We start from the raw sequence: 19673 nt of genomic DNA on the forward strand, positions 1-19673 counted from the left end.
GAGTACTCCTCAATCATAGAAGGATAACCAGCTAATTACTATGAAGGAAACTACACCACACACCAACAGGGTCTCGTGTATTAGAAATCTCGGGCCCGAAGCTCCCCAGCCAGTTAGGGGCCAGCAACGCCCCTTTTCCCACATGGCCAAACTTTTTCAACATGAACTCTTTCAACTTTCAGCACTACCGTTGGCCTCGAAGCCAGAAATAAGTATGATGGCGCCGAAGATCGTGAAAAAAGAATGAGCGAAAGGAAGTGGAGGAAGAAAAAGAAAGAAATTAAAAAACGGCAAGTCCAATCGTCGCCCTTTCTCGCCCGTGGAGATGATCTCCCCGTCGAGAGGACCTGGAACAGGGATTCTTGATCTGGCTTGTTAATAATAATTCTTTCCCTGGGCTATATGTGGCATATGGTCGTTCACAGTCTCCACCTGTGTGGAACGACCTTTTTCGTCGTTGTGATGGAGAGGGATGGATAATTGCTTCTTTTCTCTTCTCGTTTCTTTCCTTTTTCTCCTTTTTTCCTTTTATTTGGGCCATCATCTCTCCCGCACGGAGTACTCCAGGCCTTCTCTCACCTACCCCCAAATTATGCTTAGTGACGGCTGGTACCTCTTCCTGCTTCGGAGTAAGTATCAGAAAGGCATGATGTGACAATCCTGGCTAATATACGCCCACCCAGCCACACTATGTTATGGCCCGCCATTCCTGCTGAAACTCCTATCTCTCGAAGTCATATCCAGGCAGACCTTCGACAAGGAACAAGAGGAGATCGCGGCTCGTTTTACTTCACTTCTCTGATTCGTTGACAGGTGCTCCCCTCCCAGTCTCTCTCGCCTCAAAGCGGCGTGCGGCGTTTCTTACTGTGCACCAGACTCCGCATTCATGTCTCTTGACATGGTCCCTCTGTGTTTGCGATTCCCGGCATGAACCTAGGTATAAGCAACTCATTCTGCTCTGTCAATATCGTCGCCATTATTATTATTCTTCCTATCGGCCTTCCGTCCTCCGTCCACTCCTTGATTACCAGTTCCGCCGCCATCATCGGTCGTGCAACCCGCATTGCCTCTACCCCTTGTGGCTGTCCATACTTTCTTTTTTGTCTTTGCAAGTGATGGTAAGCCTGTTGTTCTTCTTACGACCACGACTCTCTTCATCGTCATACATTCAATACCTCTCAAAGGTTCTTTTTCCAAGTTTAATCTGTTTCGTATAACCCGGACCCTCAGAGCTTTGCTTTTTCTTCTTTCCCCTCCCGCTGTGCAGTCTTCACCAGGCTGCTGAAAAAGAGACAGCTGTGCGAAGCTGCTTCCGTGACCCGTCATTCATTCCTCCTTGCTTTTCCTTCAGTTTCTTCCCTTTCGTTGCCCCGTCATCCCATGTGTGCATCCTGGCAGGTGGAAGCCATGTGCTTCCTGCACCACTAGTCATCTAGTCATACGAAATTCTGTATCGTCTTTGCCTTATGGTGTACTCCGTACAAGGTTACCAATTGGCATATATACGATTAGGATCGTGTCTCAGAATTACGCCAGGAAAAGGCCACATCCTTTTAGCTCCTCTCTCTTTCTTTTTTTTTTATAACGAGCTCCCCCTACCTTGACTTTTCATCTTCAGTGATTCTTGGTTGATCTTTGTGTGGGGTCCAGGAAAGTACTCGCAATTACGATCTTGATCTCTAGGCTCGGGTAAAGGGTTCGTTCCTTTTTCTTCACTTCCTAGTGTTATATTATTATATCAACAGCTATGAAGGACAAAGCCGCATAATAAGGTTGTGGAATTGTGCCCTCTTCCCCCATCCCAGCTGATCTTTATATATTCACATGCTCCTCTTGACCTTGCTCTCAACAATCCCTCCGTTGCTCTCATATTAACACTCATTATTCATTCCAGGCCCAGAGCTCCTGAACCCCAGACTAGTTTCTGCGGACAGTGTCCATTGACGTATGCATTTGACTCTGGTTGCGTGGTATCTTGTATAGGCTCGATACCTTATCCTAGAGGTCTATACAGCTTTGTTTACAATCAAGAACCCTATCGAAATGGATTCCAATTCAATAGATGACCACCCTACAAACCCCAATGTTGTCCTGCAACCCTTGCAACCATTGGGGCTTGGGAGCATGAGGCTTCCACCGAACTATTGGTACAGAGGGTCGGACGTACAGAACCACCAACAACAATACCAACATCCACTGAGATACTGGCACCACCCAAATTCCCTACCAAACCAGCCAATATCCCCTCAAGAAGCCTTTCATGGACAGTCTACGCCTGCTTCACCGGCAGCTACTGAGCATAAGAAGCACAAACGTACGAGAAGTGGCTGCTTTACTTGCCGTGCCCGTCGAGTTAAGGTAATTCCAGTCTGATCCCTAAAATTGCTCTGAGACCTGCTAACGGTAATGCCGCAAAGTGTGATGAGAAGCGTCCTACCTGTGACCGTACGTTTTGCACCCCAACTCCTCGCCTTTGCCCCGTTTTCTCTGCCCATTTTATCCCAGGTCGTACTATTGTGTAGAGGTGGCTGCCGAATACTTATTGACACTCTTATATCTAGGTTGTGGAAAAGGAAAACGGGAGTGTATCTATCCGCCTCCGCAGGTTCCAAAATCAACAAAGAAACATAGTGTGAAGGTTGAAGAGCCCTGCCCAGTGATTGCTGAAAGCGGACCTGAAGGTGGAGAGGTCGAGAAGGGTCAAAATACTGGGCAAGGTACACTAAGCAGCTCCCAACGAGCAAAATCGCCGGACAACACAGGAGTACGGCACACAGGTAAAACTAAGAGGAAAAGCCCCGGAACTCGCCGATCTACCAATGCCAGCCATAAACAGAAATCGGTTAATTCAGAGGTCTGGACTACCTCTCAAGATACCAGTGCATCCCCCGCCAGTGATACGACGGTACATTCCACAGGGTCCCACAGCCCTCCAGCCCATGCCGATATTTACTGGGATCAATTCGATGATAACCCGGACTCGGTGTCTAGCATTGCAGATACCCCTGGCCTTAGTGACGATATAAAATTCTTCCTAAGGTATCATACGCAGCATATTACGCACTCACACTACATGATGAAATCTGTTGCTGCTAAATTTATTAGTGAAGACCTGGTGAAATACGCCTTAGAATATGAACCTCTCCTGTATGCCTTGGCTGCATTTTCTGCCTATCATTATTCTATTAAACATCCTGATGGTCGACTCTATACCTTTCTCCAATACTACAACAAATCCGTTTCATCCCTGCTCAGTTCTTTAAAAAGTCGTCAGCCGCACAGAGATGCCACGATTCTCACTATACTTCAGCTAACCACTTTCGAGGTACATATAACACCACTTTTTATCAAATCGGTTAGTTATCAAGCTGCTAAGTGTTTGCATTTAGGAATACGTTGGAGACTGGGTCAATCTGATCGATCATCATCATGCAGCTCATCAGATGATTCTTCAAATGTACTCACCGGACACAATCTTGGATGACAGGTTCCGCACGCACATTATCCACTGGAATATGCGGTACGATGTCATGGCTGGTTTAATGGCTGGTAATGCCACAATCCTAGGCCGAGAATGGTATATACTAGCGGAGAAGCAGGCCTACCAGGAAGCGGCAGATGATCCCGACTCTCTGAGCAAACAGCTCTTTGCCTTTTGTGCAAGTAACAAGCGATGTGCGGTCGAGATGGCCTCTCTTGTAGCCAATGTTTCTCAGAATATCATCTCGCGAGAAGAATTCCTCGCCGAATCAAGAAGGCTCACGGAGACAATGAGAGAAATGATCCACAAGGTTAACGAATTCAATGATCCAAATTATCTTGTCATGGACTATCCAGAGAAGATTCCATTGGAGGCGGACGATATTGTCGATCCCTACGTTCCAGGATTGGTCCATACCGGTCCATTCAGTGAAGTGGATTTAGTTAAACTGGAGCTCCGAAGCAGTCTTTTTATGTACAACTGCTAGATCGATTTGATCACACAAACACTGGAACCCGCCGAGATGTCGAAATTTGCATTGGAGCAGTGCCAGCTGGTTGAGACGATAAGCAGGCTGCCTAACAAGGATCCAATGTTCCCCCTAATGTTTCACAACGTACTGGGGTTGATTTGCTTATATATTCCGCCTGATGACCGCTATAGAATGTGGTGTCGGAAAAGGCTTGCTGAAATAGAGCAACACGGGTAAGTTGGAGCAACCCCCCCTCCCCCCCTTTTCTAGATTTCCTGTGATTTGGGCCATTATTAATGACCTTTTATGTAGATATATATTTCCTCCTGCAGTCCGAACAAGGGTAGCTGACATCTGGAAGCTCCCCGAGGTTGCAGATTGGTGGCTGCCAAATGGCGAAGGATGCCCCAAATTAGTTCGAGAAATCCGAGACTGGACGTCTGAACGTACTACGAATCCCAGAGACAATTTCAGGGAAGCAGTGAGGGATATCCGGTCTCTCTTCGGTAGAATGACTTGTTCCGACGATAGCAGCCAGGCCAGCACACCAAGTGCGCATAGCGGAGCCTATCAAGGACTATCACCTCCGCAATCTTCCCCTTGAACAGCAGAGTACGCCCTGTCCCTAAATTTAGGTGCAGGCTTTCTCCTGAACTAACCATCTTTCTAACGAGCGCAATTTCGCGGATTGCGAAATATACGACTCTTTTATGAGCCTCTACCGTATTTCCACGGTAAAAATTTTCTGTTTCAGTAGGTGTGAAAGATATGATTGTGATTGGAATTCCATGCATTTGTGTTCTTCGTATCGTGCACTGCATCTGGACACTATACGTTGCGCTTGGAAGCGTTGGAAAGTTTACATGACAAGCAGCTTTTTCTATATTTGGCGTTGGGTGATCTTGTGAAGAAGCATAGTGCTCATGTAGCGACGTGACTTTGAGGACACTATTTGTAAAATAGCTTGAGAATTTAGGGAGATATATTGCTAAACACACCTTTGATATTTAGTCTATCTAGGTCAAATAATTGATGTGAATTCCACATTTTTTAAAAAACTCAATTTGAGGCTCGGGGTTGGCATCCGGTCTGGTTGGCCTTCAAGCTTGTTCTATAATATGTACGTCATATTTGCTACGTGGGATATTGAATGCCAAAGTAACCACAATACTAGATCATCATCCGTATAACAAGCTCAGAAATAAAGCAACACTGCTTCAATTTTCCATGTACACGATTAACTTCACCAAAATCATGAACGGTACCGATATTAAGTGTCAAGGTCATAGACCCTAATTTCCTTCCCAGAAGCTCCAGCAACCTCGACAGCTTCAATGATGGTTTCTAGACCTTGAGCCAACTCACTCCCGGGGCCAGGTTCGTACCCTCGATCAAGTTCCGTTCCCCATGGTAAAGAATCAACGTCAACTTTTAAACCAAGGAGGCATTTCAATATCACAGAAGCACCAGCCTTGCTTATAACAAGGTTCATTTCAGGGCAAAGTTCGTTGCAAACACATTCTACACAGCCTTGAGCAGCCGTGCAAGTACACGTATCAATGCGCGAGTCAGCACGAACAAGAAGACTGTCTATAAACTCGAAGGCTTTAGAGGTGATTCCAGAGCCGGATGAGCCTCCTTTTGCATCGTAAAAAACAAGTCGTGCCTGTCTCTGGCGACGTGGTATGGGAGGTGCAAGTGGATGGAAGAAATGGTTTCGTGTCCTTGGGTCTTGATCGCGGTTAGAACCCCTTGCCTGCTGGTGTTTTGGCCCTAGTTCTTTCTTTGCGACTTTGCATTCTGTTCGAATGTCTCCCGGTGAGGATATCAGGAAAGTCGGAAGTAGAGATATGATCGCATGCTCTGCTGCATGGATAGCAGCTGCGGCATTCAAATTATGAGATGAAAGGATTTCTAATGCCGTTTTTGGCACATCTAACCAGAGGCCCTTGCTCATCTTGTCAATAGGAGGAGTATCCAGGGCCACGGCATCAAGTATTCTGCCCTTCCTATCCTTTTTGAAATATCCGTATACCAATGTGTGAATGGCAATTTTTCCAAAGAATGCCCTATAGTCAGATAATCTGCTGATACGTCTGATTGCTTCGGTTTCAATCGGATCAACATTTGTAAAGTCTCGTTGTTCGGTGATCCAATCGACATGCGCGCGAACCACCCTTGCAAAGCGTTTAGTTGTATTAAGCTCCTTCACAAGATAGGTGTTTCCCTGATGGAAATATATGGCTCCCTCATATACGGTGAAGAAGACGCGAGCATCATCAATCTCTTCAACGACAACATTTCTGTTGTTCGTGGTATCTATGATAGCGTAGTTACCTTCATCAATGCTTCTAATCGAAACAAATTTCGAGGGGTTGGGTCTGAATCTTTCATGGCAATGATAGAATCCCATGTCGTCCCTTATTAGACGAGTATCTGCAAGGTGCGCCAACTGCGGCCCAAAATATGTAGAGTCGTTCTCTGGGCGAATTGGCATTTCGAAGGCAGCACATTGAACATGGCCTTCAAGAACAAGCTCATTCTCTAGATCAACGAGTAGTCCGCAATTGGGCTTCGTGAAGAGGTCGTCGGGGTTATTCATATAGTGTTGGTCTGCTGCGCTCTGACCAGCAACCAAGATCGAGAGGGAGTCTTTGTTTCTTCTTCCTGCCCGTCCACTTTGCTGCCTAAAATTGGATATCGAATGTGGGAATTCATGCGTGATTACAGCATCCAAGGTCCCAATGTCAACACCAAGCTCCAGTGCATTTGTTGCCACAATGCCGAGCAACTTGCCCTCAAACATTTCACGTTCAATCTTCCGTCTATCTTGTGGGCTGTAGCCTCCTCGATATCCCATAACAAAGCGAGACACGTCTGACCTATTGAGTGTACGAAATTCATCTTTGACCGCATTCAAGAGATATTCGCATTGCTTGCGGATACGACAAAATGCGATCACTCGTACTCCCCGTAAGATAAGCTGGCAAAATAACTTGGCTGATTCATCGATGCTACTCCCACGACCAGAGCTAGCATCATTAGGGTCCTTATACGGTGTCTGCCAGCAAAGAAACTCCTTTCGTCCTGAGGGTGATCCGTCAATATCTGTCAATTTCACTTCGTCAATTCCAAAAATAGCCTTCATATGCTCCTCTGGATTCGCCACGGTTGCAGAACATGATATAAATTTGACATCAGAATTCCCTATTGAAGCGCATATTCTTCTCAAGCGACGCATGATGAGAGCAACATGAGTCCCAAAAAGTCCATTGTAGACATGAAGCTCGTCAACAACAACGTACTTTAAATTTTTCAAGAAATTCCTCCACAATGATTCATTGGGCAAGATAGTGACATGGAGTATGTCAGGGTTCGTGAAGATAATTCTCGCTTCCTCACGGATTGCATTTCGACTTGCCATTGGTGTATCGCCATCAAATGTTTCTACCATGATATGTTCCAGCCCTTCCATATACTTCAGCATGTCAAGCATACTTCGGCGCTGGTCTTGCGCCAGGGCCTTTGTTGGGAAGATATACATCCCTCTGCTGTGAGGGTTTTTCTCAAGCTCGTGAAGCATAGGCACTTGATATATGAGGGACTTACCCGAACTAGTGGATGTGGAAACAATGACGTTGTGGCCGTCATGAAGATCATTGATGGCTTTTGCCTGATGGGAGTAGAACTGTGTAATCCCCCGGGTGTTGTAGAGTGCATTGACCAAGTTTTGCGAGAGAAGGAAATCCAAATCGCCAAAAACTGGCTTCTTAGCATCGAATATGCGATATCCACCTTTTACTATCTGGTCATAATACCAGCTCTGTTCTTTTATTTCTGAAATGATTTCCGCAATGCTTGGTCTTATCTTGGGTATCTGTGCTGGAAGTTTCGCAGCAGCTGGCGTGTTGCATCCACTGTCGGGGGAAAGAGGCATATATACATCCTTTCCGGCTTCAAGACGTTGTACTGGATCGGCATTTTCTTGTCGACAGCTAGCTAAAAAAGTATCAATAGCGGTGGTAAATTTTTTGTTCCTCTTCTCAATCAGTGCAACCATTTTCTTCTGGCTGTAGACGGGCGTCCTGATATCCTCATAACCGCCCAGACCTACACCTGGCTGCGACTCGGGCTTGAGGTCTCCGTCGACAAATTCAAAGAGAAGCTCAGCGGCGGGAGACTTGTTTCCGCCATGGCTACCATTTGAACCCATTCCCTCTGCCTCCCAGTCGTTCCATATCTCGGGGACTTTCTTTTTTCTGGCCTCAGCCACTCCCATGATACTGATCACACCTGTATCTGAAAGTTCAAACCTGACAGACTGCGGAATGAGAAATTTTACTTTGGCAACATCTTCAATAGTAAGTGGCCTACCGCCAGTCTGGGACTCAACCGAACTCCTTATTTTCTCGAACGTCGTGGTGTAATGCTGACGAGTGCAGCAGAACGTATATACCACATTTAGTGCCCGATGAATCCTGCTCAGAGCTTTAAACTCCTCAGGCCACGGTATTGCAGAGGAAGGCTCTGAGTGTGAAGACGTATTCGACGTTCCTATCTTCGCTAGAGCCCCATTATCAGTGCCACCATGGTCCTTGACAAGGGGAGTTGAATCCTGCCCGTCTGCATCATCTCGCTTTCTCTTTCCCCGATTTTCCATGGTACTTAGAAGAAACGGACATGCAGGCACAATCCCATAAGCTTGAGTCATTCAAGCCACTCATACCCCCATCATCGGCAGTTATCCCCATCTTCCAAGTGAGATATCAACTATTCCAAACTGCCTCGTTCTTGTGACGTCGTCGCGATAAAAACGCGTCATCACGTGATTCGTATCCAGACAAAAGGCTGCAGCGCTGGCCAGCGAACACGCCAGGACCAGCCAGTATTTTGGTACAGAATATCATTATGATAGATCAAATATTGTTTTTGAAGACACAAAATACGATGGATCATGCACTGTGCAAGAGGGAAAAAAAATGACAAAATTAAAAATTGGACAATGTGATAATCGAAATCACGACCTTCCGTATGCAAAACGGACGTTATACCACTAAACTAATTGCCCAAGTGCACTAATTTTTTTTCCCATCCAATAGAATTATCCAGCTTATTTGAGTTCCCCTAGTTATTTCTTACACCGTGAGAATTCACGCACACAAAACCAAAATGCATTAATCCATGTAAGCGCTTCAACTACTATCAAGTCTACACGATAGAATATCCATCCAGGATACCCTCTACCCTAAGGGTTGGAAGCGATTCGTCTGAGGTTTCTGATGGAAAAAAAGCTCGCCGAAGATCAACATCATAGGCCTCCTTATCCTTTATCTTTTGTGCGAGAATATTCCCGATACCCGATCTCCACTGAAACGCCATTACAAGGCCATATTCCTCATTGCTATAATTATCCTTTCCAAGTTTTGTTTGGATTCGATCAAGGAATAAGCGGAAGATAGCAGCGGGACTTCGGAGAGCAAGTGAATACCATAATGTACCCATTTCCCATGTTTTTGTCATTATTGTTGACAGTCGAGTGTTCTCCATGCTATAATTATGCTGTTGTTTCATAGCAGACTCTTCCTCTTGAGCTAAGATACGGACAAACTCTGTCCACATCTTCTTATACTCGTCCTCATCGATAGCATCGGCAAACTCACTTGTAAGCCAATACGGCGGATGAATCATCTCAACAGGCAGTGAGCATCCCCATTCAAGATCAACAAGAGAGGTGATATTCCACTGCTGATCAACAAATATATTACTCTGATGGAGGTCAGTTAGAGAAAATATAAATGGTCCTCGGCGTAATTCCCGACTAAAGAAGAAAGGGATAGAGATACGTATTCCTGATAGTGTTGCTATCTGTTGAATATAGTCCGAACCGTTATTAATAGCATTTGGCTGGTAAAGAAGGCGGTTATCATGAAGGCTCACAATATCAGTGATATATGAGTCTGAAGTCTGATAGGTATAATCACGGGGTATATCAATAGGGATCCGCTCATTCTCGAGTTCTTGAATTTCGAGGGTTAAAGGTCGATTTGATAATGAGATAAATCCATTATTATCAATAGTAAATGACCCAATACATGGTAAAGGAACTCGAGCAAAACTTAGTAAGATATGGGCAAGACTTCGAAAAAGTGTAGTTCGCAAAGCCACATTATTCGAGTGTGTTTGCCAGGTATTTGATAGCATTGTCCCTTGCTTTGGCTCAATATATTCTATCAGGAGGTATGCCAGGTCGGAGGAAGGACTAATGGCGGGAGGCTGATGGCGAATATAGGCGGATGGAATAATAGATATTGACCCGATAAATTTGCTTGCCCACAGGTATAACTGGCGACGTACATATTGGTAGTATCTTGAGAAGAATGGCAAGTTTTTTCTAGTAGTAAACTAGAATTATTAGCTAGTAGTAACATTATAGATAATAAGTACTGCACACTTACTGATTCACCTGATGACAGTGAAAATCCATAAAGTCTCGGAATAGGGATGTGTGGATGGTTCTCTTCTAGCCATGCATATGTGCTTGCCTCACATCGTATTTTTTCATCCATATTACCAGGCCGAAATGATTCGCCGACTTTGTATGGAAGTGGTAGTCGGAGAAGTACTCGATTCCCTGGTTGCTCCCTTATCCAATTATGGATAGTAACTGGAATACACAGATTGAAGCTGCCCCAGAGCCATCCATGTGGATCTGCGACATGACATTTCGAAGAAGTTATATTTAGATGATGAGCAACGACCTCCTTTATCCATTGCTCTCTGTTAACAAGATCAGTAATGAACTGATTCTGCTTCTCTGGGTATTCAAGTCTGTGAAGAATATTGACCTCCTTATCTTTGGCCGAAGAATAAGAGATCTCTCCACGGAGGAGTGTCCGCTTCATAGTAACGGAAAGAAGAGCTTGGTTTTCAGCATAGAATGAACTTTTCAGAACGCGGAGTTTAAGAAATCCATTCGATGCTAAGGAGAAAAACCGACCTCACCCGGACGCTAAAAATATTCGGATAATCATTACTCCCGCAGCTAACCAACTTAAAAACCGGCAGGTATTAGTCAGATAAGTCCCCAGGCCCCCAACCAGCGTACCGCCAGGTGCAATAAGCCGCTGCCGCCACCTCCTGTTCGGTTAACGAAGTACCATCCAGCATCGATCAATGCTTCTACGCTTATTTATCGCTTTTCCTGTGTAGCCGATAGCCACGTGCTCCGTCATTAGCTTTAAGTGGAGACCTGGTACATTTTAACTTTAACTTCTGGACCTGTTCAGCAGCCGTCTCCAGATTCCAAGCATCAGCGACATATCATGAGTTAAAACTTTAACCAGTCGCTGCTTTGAAATCTTATCTTAACGTCGAAGGTAGAGTGCAGAATGCTCCTAGAAAGCAGATTTGCTAGTCGAAAGATAGATAGAATGCTGCCATCCTCTTTACCGAGGGCCTTCCAGGTGCCTTAGCGCCGATACGGCAATACTCCGGTATCGAGTAATCCACCCTCACCCAAGGTAAATAATAGCCAAAGCAGTGCTATCCACTTAAAAATGTATTCAACTTTTCAGATTTCGTGCCTTGATTGTCTTATTAGCACGAGCGTGATCAAGTGGCGGTATAATAACCATAGTGTTGTTTTTAGAGGGTCTGTTCAAGCTCTATTTTTGGTATTAGGCGGCTAACGGTATCGCGAATAACGTTTGTTTCATCGCCTAACTGAGTAAAGTTCACAAAAGAAACGAAAATACCGCGCTAAGCATCCAACCTTATCCTAAGCGCTTCTCAACTTGCGCAAAGTGATTAGTCATCCACTTGTGTTCTGCCCGGCCCGAGAATAACTCCGGCGTCGACCGGCCGCTCGGGCCATCTGCCTGGCAGTTCCAACCTGATCCAACCTCCAGCTTCCATCCTGCCCGTCAGTATCTAATTCTCTAGACTCCAGCATAACTCCGCCTATTCAAGCAACTATCTATGTCGTTGCACAGGCATTAGTTATCCCTTGAAGGGACTGTGGATTTTTCGGAGCCCTTTTCGCTTACTCCACAGCAGTCTAGCTCAGCAAGGAACCTCCTTGATATGCTCGTCAAGGGCTACGGCCTCGAACGAGAAACAGAAAAGAGATAGAAGCCTGCTAAATTGATACATGCCGAACTAGAGCATATATTTTCAATGGACTCATTTTTAGCACTTCTCTTCACATTCCTGCATGAGAATCTGACTAGCGCTACGTCCAATATCACGTCGGCACTATCATACTTCGAGGACATCAGCTTATGGGAGCTAACCGCGCGAAACTATGTGATGAGTGCTCTCGAGGAGTTTGTACACTACATGGTTACCCAATTCTTTCTTCCACGTGCGTTCAATTTGCCTCCTACTTGCAATTGCTCTCTAACTTAAGCAATACAGTGAGAACATCATCCGTCAAGACACCGCAACTGACGCCCACCTCATTGTCCACGATACAAGAATCAACCACTACTGGCACAAAACAGCGCTTATCTATCTTGAGGCATAACTGCCTCGTCCGTGATCACCACCGATATATTGTGACTCGAAAATTTGACATTACAGAAGCTAGACGACGCGTTGCGATTGACAAAAACTATACAGATGATGATGGCAGGCTCCTTGAAATAGAGCGACGTGATAACTTCTAGTATCTAGAAGTTTCCCATATACTGCCACATTACCTAACAAAGCTTGCTTCTGAGGATGAAGATCTAGTACAAATGATTCCGGCTACGTCTCATCTTACTGAATATGGGACCGAATCGAAGAAGAATGTACTCCGGACTCTGGATATGTTGGATCCCGGCATTACTCACTTCATCGATGGTCTAAAGATCGATAGCCCATCAAACGCTCTTACACTAACCCTTGATAACCACCGACTCTTTGGTGAATTTAAGATATACTTCGAGGCTACAGGCAGAGCGCTTGAATATAGGATTCATTCCACTGAGGATGATTTTCTAAGCGACCCGTTTTTCCCCATTACTCATACCCTGATGCTTAGTCCCAACCGTATAATAGACCCCCTGTTTCCTTAGCGTCTCGCCATTCATTGTGCCATCTGTCTTATCCTTAAACTAAGCGGCGCTGCTGAATATATATAGAGCACATCCTTCGGGTATCGCTGCAGCTATATAAAATCCACCAAGCCACGGCTAATTCAAGAAATATTAGACATTGCCCACTGAGATTGTTGGTGACACTGAATAACTTTCCCTTTGTCTCTGCTGATGAATACTTAGCAGAGTTCGGTTTCAGCTGCGGATGCAGTAATTCAGGATGTTTTCCTGTGCCCATGGTTCATCACTCCGCGCTTATACCCTCTACCCCCTGCCAGCCATATTCTATATGCAACATGGCAACTGCTACAGCTTGGTTGTATGAATGCGCCATTAATGCTGAGGATCCAAGCGGTTATCACACGGGACACTACTTTCCAGTGATGCTAGGGAATGAGTTTTAAGGGCGGCAGATACCGTGTTCTACACAAACTTGGCTGGGGTGAATTCACAACTGTTTGGCTGGCAAGTGATACCATGTAGCAATTGCCATCGCCCGCAGCGCGGGACCCCCTATTCCAAGGCCTTAATCACGCCCTTAGAATTGGTCTAACAAATGGTCTAGTTGGTCCACTCTTCCATGTGCAATTTGAGGCTCTTTGAGTATACTGCTCCCACCGATAGCTTCCTCTTCATTCGCATTGCTATAACGGTAGGCTGGATATGCCCTCTCGTTGTTAATTTTGGATATTGATTTCCGTCTTTCGAAGCACTATGGTAGTTATGTCATCGGTAGGGCAGGACTCAGGTCAGCGGGAGAAACATGAATATAGACTGATTGATCATTGATTATATCCTTTTTATCCGTTCAATTTTGCATTAAGGAGAGAAAAAGAGAGAGAGAGAGAGAAGGACTCTGTTACATGACAAACAAGGAAAATAAAGAGAGTGATTGAGAACCAGCCATGCACTCTATCTTGTTTCTCACTTTCGATGATCACATTTGATGGAGTATCTCCTGGGCGGCAGCATGGAGATCCTTAGCAGAGTCGGCATTGGATGTCTGGTTAGCGTAGAGATGTCAGCTAATTGCTCAAAGTAATAGCCCAATAGGTAGTGGGGAGAAGGGGATAGTTGCTTTTACATACCCTTAGCAAGAGGGGCACTGTTCGTCCGTCCTCGACTCCGGCAATTTGTACGTGTTTTCCAGTCGGCTCCTTGCCCTCTGCATCTCCTACTTTCATCCCTTTGTATAGTGGAATGTTGAGGATGAGTCGGAACACGCCGTCAGTGCGCATGATAAACCGGGCAGATCTCTTCGTTGGCTTTGTAGCAGCAGCGCCGCCTCCTTCTTCGTCCCCTGCAGCAGATTCGGGCAATTTCTTCACGTTAAGCTTGAAAGTGCCGATGCCGCGTTCTTTCCATTCGCTACCAGTAAAGTGGAAGAGCTTCCCTCGGACAGAAAAATGTGTCTCTTCATCTTCCTCTCCGGTCTCGGCTATAAATGAAACGTTCTGTCAGTGGATAGTTAAGGGGTCGACGTTTGGGTTGGAATGGCTTACTCTCTTGTTTAAAGAACCGCGTGTCTTCCTTCTCTTCTTCAAGCCCTTGGAAGGTTTCTCCTTTTTCCTCATCACCTTCGCCATCATCTTCTCCTTCCTCGTCATCATCATCGTTCTTTTCTTCCTTTGAGCCAAACGCTTTTGGCTTAGTCGCGGATCCGAAATTTGCTGGTTTAGGAGATGCAAAGCTAGTCAGTCGTTCACCAGGTTTTGGTGCTGCCGCAGCAAATCCGCTAGCAAACGAACTCTTTGCAAATGCACTCCCACTGAAAGACGCACCAAATGGCGAAGGACCCGAGGCAGCAGCTGCAAACGGAGATGCTCCGGACCCAGTGGAGCTAGTTTTACTATCTTCTTCGCCTTTGGTACTAGGTTTGCTCTTAAAGATGGACGCACCGCCCCCAATTGCGCCAAAAGGAGAGGTTTCGGACCCTGAAAATGCAGCTAATTTCGAGGCGGCGAAGGCAGAAGGATTGGTGCTTTGCTCCTTGGTTGACTGCTCGACTGGCTTAGTAGTGCTCTGCTTCGAGGCACCCAAGGACCCAAATGGAGAGGTAGCAGAAGTGTTGGAGAAAGGATTTGGCAGTGCAGACTATAAGATTAAAATGTAAGCGCATGTATAAAACATCAATCAGCAATTATCTCACGGCCTACCTTTGAAGCAGCAGTGGTGTCCTTTGGCTCCTCGGTATGCCGGTCTTGCGAGTTGTCACGGTGACGCTTCTTCTCTGGCTCACCCTTTTCTGCGCGGCTATTAGGTGAAGCTCCTAAACTTTCCGATTCGGCATTCTCCTTGGAAGGGTCGGCGGTGTAATCGTCATTCTTCTTCACGCTTTCGTCTCCTGCCTTTGAATCCAAGTCCTTGTCGAATTGGTCTCTGCTTCGTTTCTTCTTTGGGCTTTTCACCTTTTCTAGCTCGGCTGTGGATGTTTCTGGCTCAGCCTCCCGTTCAGGGGTCGTTTCCATTTTCGAATCCCTAGAGCGCTTTCTCCTATGGCCACTTTCTTCGTAGTGACCTGACTGTCCGTCGTCGTTCATCAGGTCGTCAAGAGACCGCTTCTTCTTCAGGCGTCCACGCTCGGTTGTTGTATTCGTATCGGTCATGCTGCCTTCTGGCAACTCGCCGTTCTCCTCACCCATCTTGGTTTGTTCGGATACTTGGTCTGGGTTTGCAGTCCCTGTTCCCGCAATGGAAGTCTCCTTTAGCTTCTGACGGACTGGTCGTTCACCGCCGCCGTCTTTATGGGTGTCAGAACACACTTTCTCGCGGGTGAATTCTGTAATAATACGTTCGGGGGGATCACTAGGTAGAGTAGAACTCTTCGTACCTTCAGAGTAATCGCCCGTGTCAGGGTCAACGTCTTGCTTCGATTGATGCTGTGGTGGTGGTGATTGTCCGGGCGTGTTGTCTATTGAAATTGCAGGCGTCAATAACTATACAGGACTCCGATGTTCCAAGAGAACTGCACTAGAACAGTAATTACTCCAGTCACAAGCTCTCATATCAACATGCAATGGCTCTAGGAACTGCTCATATATTGCGTGAGGCGCTGGCCTCGCAACTCCTGCAAGGTGAGGAAAAGGGGGCAGGATGGGGGCGGAAAAGAGGTAATGGCAAATGCAGACCTTTCAGAGCACCATTCTCCTGTCGCAAGCTGTCAGGAGAGGCCATGTCAACTGCTGGATCTGATTCCGCGGCACGTAGTATCTTCTTCGAGGCTCGTCTGTCCGGCGTTCGATCTCTGGTCGAATGAGTGCTTCAGCCAGGTAACTAGTTGGTTAGCGGGGGGGTTCAAGGGACCAGCGAAAAAGGGCTCCGACGTCCGCTTGTGTGGCCAGGCGAACGAGACGAGAGGCAGGCTGTCTCCGGGCAGAGAGTAGTCTCCGGCCGGCAGCTTAGACGAGGGCGCTCGACGAGAAAGAGGCGACTTTTGCCAGTAGAGAATAATGGAGGAGGGAGAAAGAAAAAGAGCGGGAACCAGGTTGTTGTTGGTTGTTGTTTTTGGTGTTGTTGGTGTTGCTTGCTAAGACCTTGCGATGTTTAATTTTAAGACTGGAGACATTTCTTTTCGCAGCTCGTCCGTCCAGTGGAGACAGCACATCAATCAACTCCCGCTGAGATCGGAGGAGAGAGACACACACACACACGAAGAGGCAGAAGAAGACACGACGACGACGATGCTTATGATGGTGCTTATGATGACGATGATGAAGATGGTGATGGGGTCAGTCAGACGGCTTCGGCGGGCTGCCCGTGGCTAGGCTTCTGCCCGGGCTCGCATGGAGCGGACACGACAGTCCAAGGCAGACACGGCAAGCAGACGACAGCGACATGGAGAGCGGACGAGAGAGATCAAAAGCCTATGGAATGTCTTGTACAGATATGACGAATAGGTACATTACGAGATTATCTCGGTGCCGTCGGAGAGACTCCAGTCTCGGCCAAATATCAGCAGCACCAACACCGCTATGAACAGGACACGATATCAGTCCTCGAGCAAGCCCAAAGCCGCATCTGCAATTACTCTCCCTTCTGACGTCGCTGCAAAGCTCAGGATACCCCCCTTGGACCGGAAGTTGACCTCTATCGTGTAGCTGAAGCGGTGGTACGTCTGTCCGTCCGACGTGCTCCTGCGCGTCTGGAAGTCGCTGAACGTGGATGTCGAAAAGGCAGGGCATATCTCTCCTACTTTGACGACACGGTGGTGGTCTTCTCGCTCCGGCGGCTCGTCCATGGTGCAGGAGAACATGGTGATGTTCTCGTTCAGCGGCTGGCCCAGCTTGAACGTACTCTGGATGTCCGCCTTCATCTTGAAGTTTTCGTCCAGTCGTTTTCCCTGTCACAGCCGGCAGTCAGTCAGGCGCGCCTCATCTTGTTTCCTGTGACGAGAATCAATCTCTGAATGCATACTTTGGGAATCACCCATTCCATCCTCCCGCTGCACATCTTCTCGCCAGTGAGCGGGTCAGTGTACGCATTTACTTCGGGGTCGATGCCTTTCCTAAATCGTTTCCCCCAAGACCAACCATAGTGCGCTCTGCTATGAGTGATAACAGGCTTGAGTCCTTCTAGGCCGCGCAGACATGCACCCTTGACAATTGCAGCTTGACTATTGGTGGTTAGCAATTGCATATGACGGTAGGATCCACCTCTCGGTGCTGCTTACCAGTCCGGTGGACATGTCACAGAGCCGATGTTCTTTCCTTTACACCATTCACCTAGCTTGGTGTTGAGATAATCTGAGTCCCCAAAGCCTCCAACAAGTATAAGCCGCTATAAGTTGTCAGTTGCTGCTTGGTTGAAGAAGCTCTCTCAGGTAGGTAAACTCACGTCAATTCTCTTTTTCTTTTTCTCAGCAGCTTTTACCTGTGACTTGACCAGAGCTATAACTTCCTTCACGACTGGATCGAACAAGCGCTGCATGTCATACTTCGAAAGCTTCACCACCAGTTCATCGTCATCATAGTGGACACTTGGTCCAACGTCCATCCGGATAGGCCCAACTTCCACTCCTCGATCGTCGTTAGGACCTCCAAAGTTCCGCTTCGCACTCTCAAAGGAATTCATGAATCTACTTCCCGGTCCCCGTAACCTCATTGGTACCGAGGTATATTCGTCTCCAAAGGTCTCTTGCATCCACTGGTTGAAATTTCGGTCGATATAAGTTGACCCGCATTTTCCTCCTACATTGAGGAAAATGGTCTGGTTAGCTATCAAAGAATGAATCTCGTTATTATGGATAGGCGGAGATACCTATGCCAACACAAAGCTCCTCAAACTCTAGCCTTGGCTCTGATTTTAGAACTATATATGTGGTGATGTCGACCGTACCGCCTCCGCAATCGCATATCAGGATACCCTCGCCTGGCTAAATCTGGAGTCAGCTAATATATGAGCCACCACAGAATTAATGATTGCATACCTGGACTGGATCAATGGCATTTGGTCCCAGGTGTGGTTTTATTGCTGAAAGTGCGGCGGCTTCGGGCTCCTTGATCATGAAGATAGAGTCATATGGTCTTGACCCGAATCCTGCAGCTTCTGCAGCTTTCCGTGTGGCTAGCTGGGCTTGGTCTGACCAAATCGCCGGCATTGTCAAATATATCTCCATTGGGGTGGCATTGAAAACACCGGCTCCCATCTTTTTCTCGAGCTGGTGGATAAGGTATACATATAACTCCCGGAAATAGTCTTCGATCACAGACTGTGCACTTTTCCCCTTTGGCAGACTCATTAGGCCGGATCCAAAAAGATCCTTCAACGATGGATCATCATAACCTGTTAGCTGTGCACTTTTGTCTAGCAACAGCTTAGTCCAGGAATAACACATCAAGTTTGGAGAGACCTGGAATCCCCATTGATCTGCTGGTATCTTGTTTTTATTCTCTGATGCATAGGCTATTCTTGACGGGACCTTCCATGTTGAATCCCGATGTCCAGGCCAAGTATTGATGACATTTATGTCTTCCAATCGTGTCTTGGTAGATTCCGCCCAGCTGACGCCTATAGCATGAAGGTTAGATGTTTCTTCCTCTAACATCGTGCTTCTTGAATCTCAAACCTGAATACGTGGTTCCATAGTCTACTCCCACAATTATTTTGTGGCGAGAGCCTGTGTCTAGCGCATCGCTGTCTGTCATTGAGCTGGATATCTGGCAATGTGCCTCAAATCAAAGTGTAGGTGCTGGTGTAGAGGTGTCCAACAACCGCAGATATCAGAAATTGTAATATCTCATCAGCTCAATGCAACTTGTCTTCATTCCTGTTTGCTCATTTCTCTACACAGGAAAACAAGGGGTTTAAAACCTTCGTTAGTCCCTACCCACACACAGGCATCTAAACACAGCCTTCTAGTGTCCCCCATGCCTATTTCCTTAAGTCACGAACCCCGCAAGACCGAGCATATTTGACAAGGCTGTGATAATGGACTTGGGCGCCTTGCATCATGCAGATGTGACCCGAACATTTTGACAACCGACTTCGTTAAGTTTCCACCAATCATAGTGAGCATCAGACGAAAAGATACCGCAGCACAGCAAATTGATAAAAGCAACCATGCAGATATGTCAAGGGGCAATGCAAACGGGCCCAAAGAGATAACCGCCTCCGTGTTCTGACCCTTCACTTTCGTCAATGT

General features: G+C 46.6%; 6 protein-coding genes and 1 non-coding gene across 7 annotated transcripts; 1 reads left to right on the top strand and 6 right to left on the bottom strand.

Annotated features, from left to right (window-relative positions):
- Positions 1-280: 280 nt before the first annotated feature.
- On the bottom strand, positions 281-541 carry TRV_00980 (uncharacterized protein; the record flags this gene model as incomplete). Its single annotated transcript, XM_003024770.1, has 1 exon — positions 281-541. The coding sequence occupies one exon, from the start codon at positions 539-541 to the stop codon at positions 281-283; it is 261 nt and encodes an 86-aa protein (XP_003024816.1).
- Positions 542-2260: 1719 nt separating this feature from the next.
- Positions 2261-3968, top strand: TRV_00981 (C6 finger domain protein, putative; the record flags this gene model as incomplete). Its single annotated transcript, XM_003024771.1, has 3 exons — positions 2261-2358; positions 2506-3325; positions 3390-3968. 3 exons carry the CDS (start codon positions 2261-2263, stop codon positions 3966-3968), a joined length of 1497 nt encoding a protein of 498 aa, XP_003024817.1.
- Positions 3969-5223: 1255 nt separating this feature from the next.
- Positions 5224-8613, bottom strand: TRV_00982 (uncharacterized protein; the record flags this gene model as incomplete). The annotated part of the gene is made up of 1 exon (XM_003024772.1): positions 5224-8613. The coding sequence occupies one exon, from the start codon at positions 8611-8613 to the stop codon at positions 5224-5226; it is 3390 nt and encodes a 1129-aa protein (XP_003024818.1).
- A 336-nt stretch (positions 8614-8949) lies between these two features.
- TRV_00983 lies at positions 8950-9021 on the bottom strand. The gene has a single exon. It is a non-coding gene; the product is annotated as a tRNA-Ala (tRNA).
- A 140-nt stretch (positions 9022-9161) lies between these two features.
- On the bottom strand, positions 9162-10855 carry TRV_00984 (uncharacterized protein; the record flags this gene model as incomplete). The annotated part of the gene is made up of 2 exons (XM_003024773.1): positions 9162-10355; positions 10409-10855. 2 exons carry the CDS (start codon positions 10853-10855, stop codon positions 9162-9164), a joined length of 1641 nt encoding a protein of 546 aa, XP_003024819.1.
- Positions 10856-13970: 3115 nt separating this feature from the next.
- On the bottom strand, positions 13971-16207 carry TRV_00985 (nuclear protein export protein Yrb2, putative; the record flags this gene model as incomplete). The annotated part of the gene is made up of 6 exons (XM_003024774.1): positions 13971-14036; positions 14122-14471; positions 14536-15127; positions 15190-15944; positions 16020-16055; positions 16162-16207. 6 exons carry the CDS (start codon positions 16205-16207, stop codon positions 13971-13973), a joined length of 1845 nt encoding a protein of 614 aa, XP_003024820.1.
- An 814-nt stretch (positions 16208-17021) lies between these two features.
- On the bottom strand, positions 17022-19076 carry TRV_00986 (uncharacterized protein; the record flags this gene model as incomplete). Its single annotated transcript, XM_003024775.1, has 5 exons — positions 17022-17372; positions 17447-17645; positions 17703-17809; positions 17867-18289; positions 18459-19076. 5 exons carry the CDS (start codon positions 19074-19076, stop codon positions 17022-17024), a joined length of 1698 nt encoding a protein of 565 aa, XP_003024821.1.
- Positions 19077-19673: the final 597 nt, after the last annotated feature.

The sequence above is a fragment of the Trichophyton verrucosum genome, assembly GCF_000151505.1.
Source record: "Trichophyton verrucosum HKI 0517 chromosome Unknown contig00093_1.f1.exp, whole genome shotgun sequence".
Lineage (NCBI taxonomy): Eukaryota > Fungi > Ascomycota > Eurotiomycetes > Onygenales > Arthrodermataceae > Trichophyton > Trichophyton verrucosum.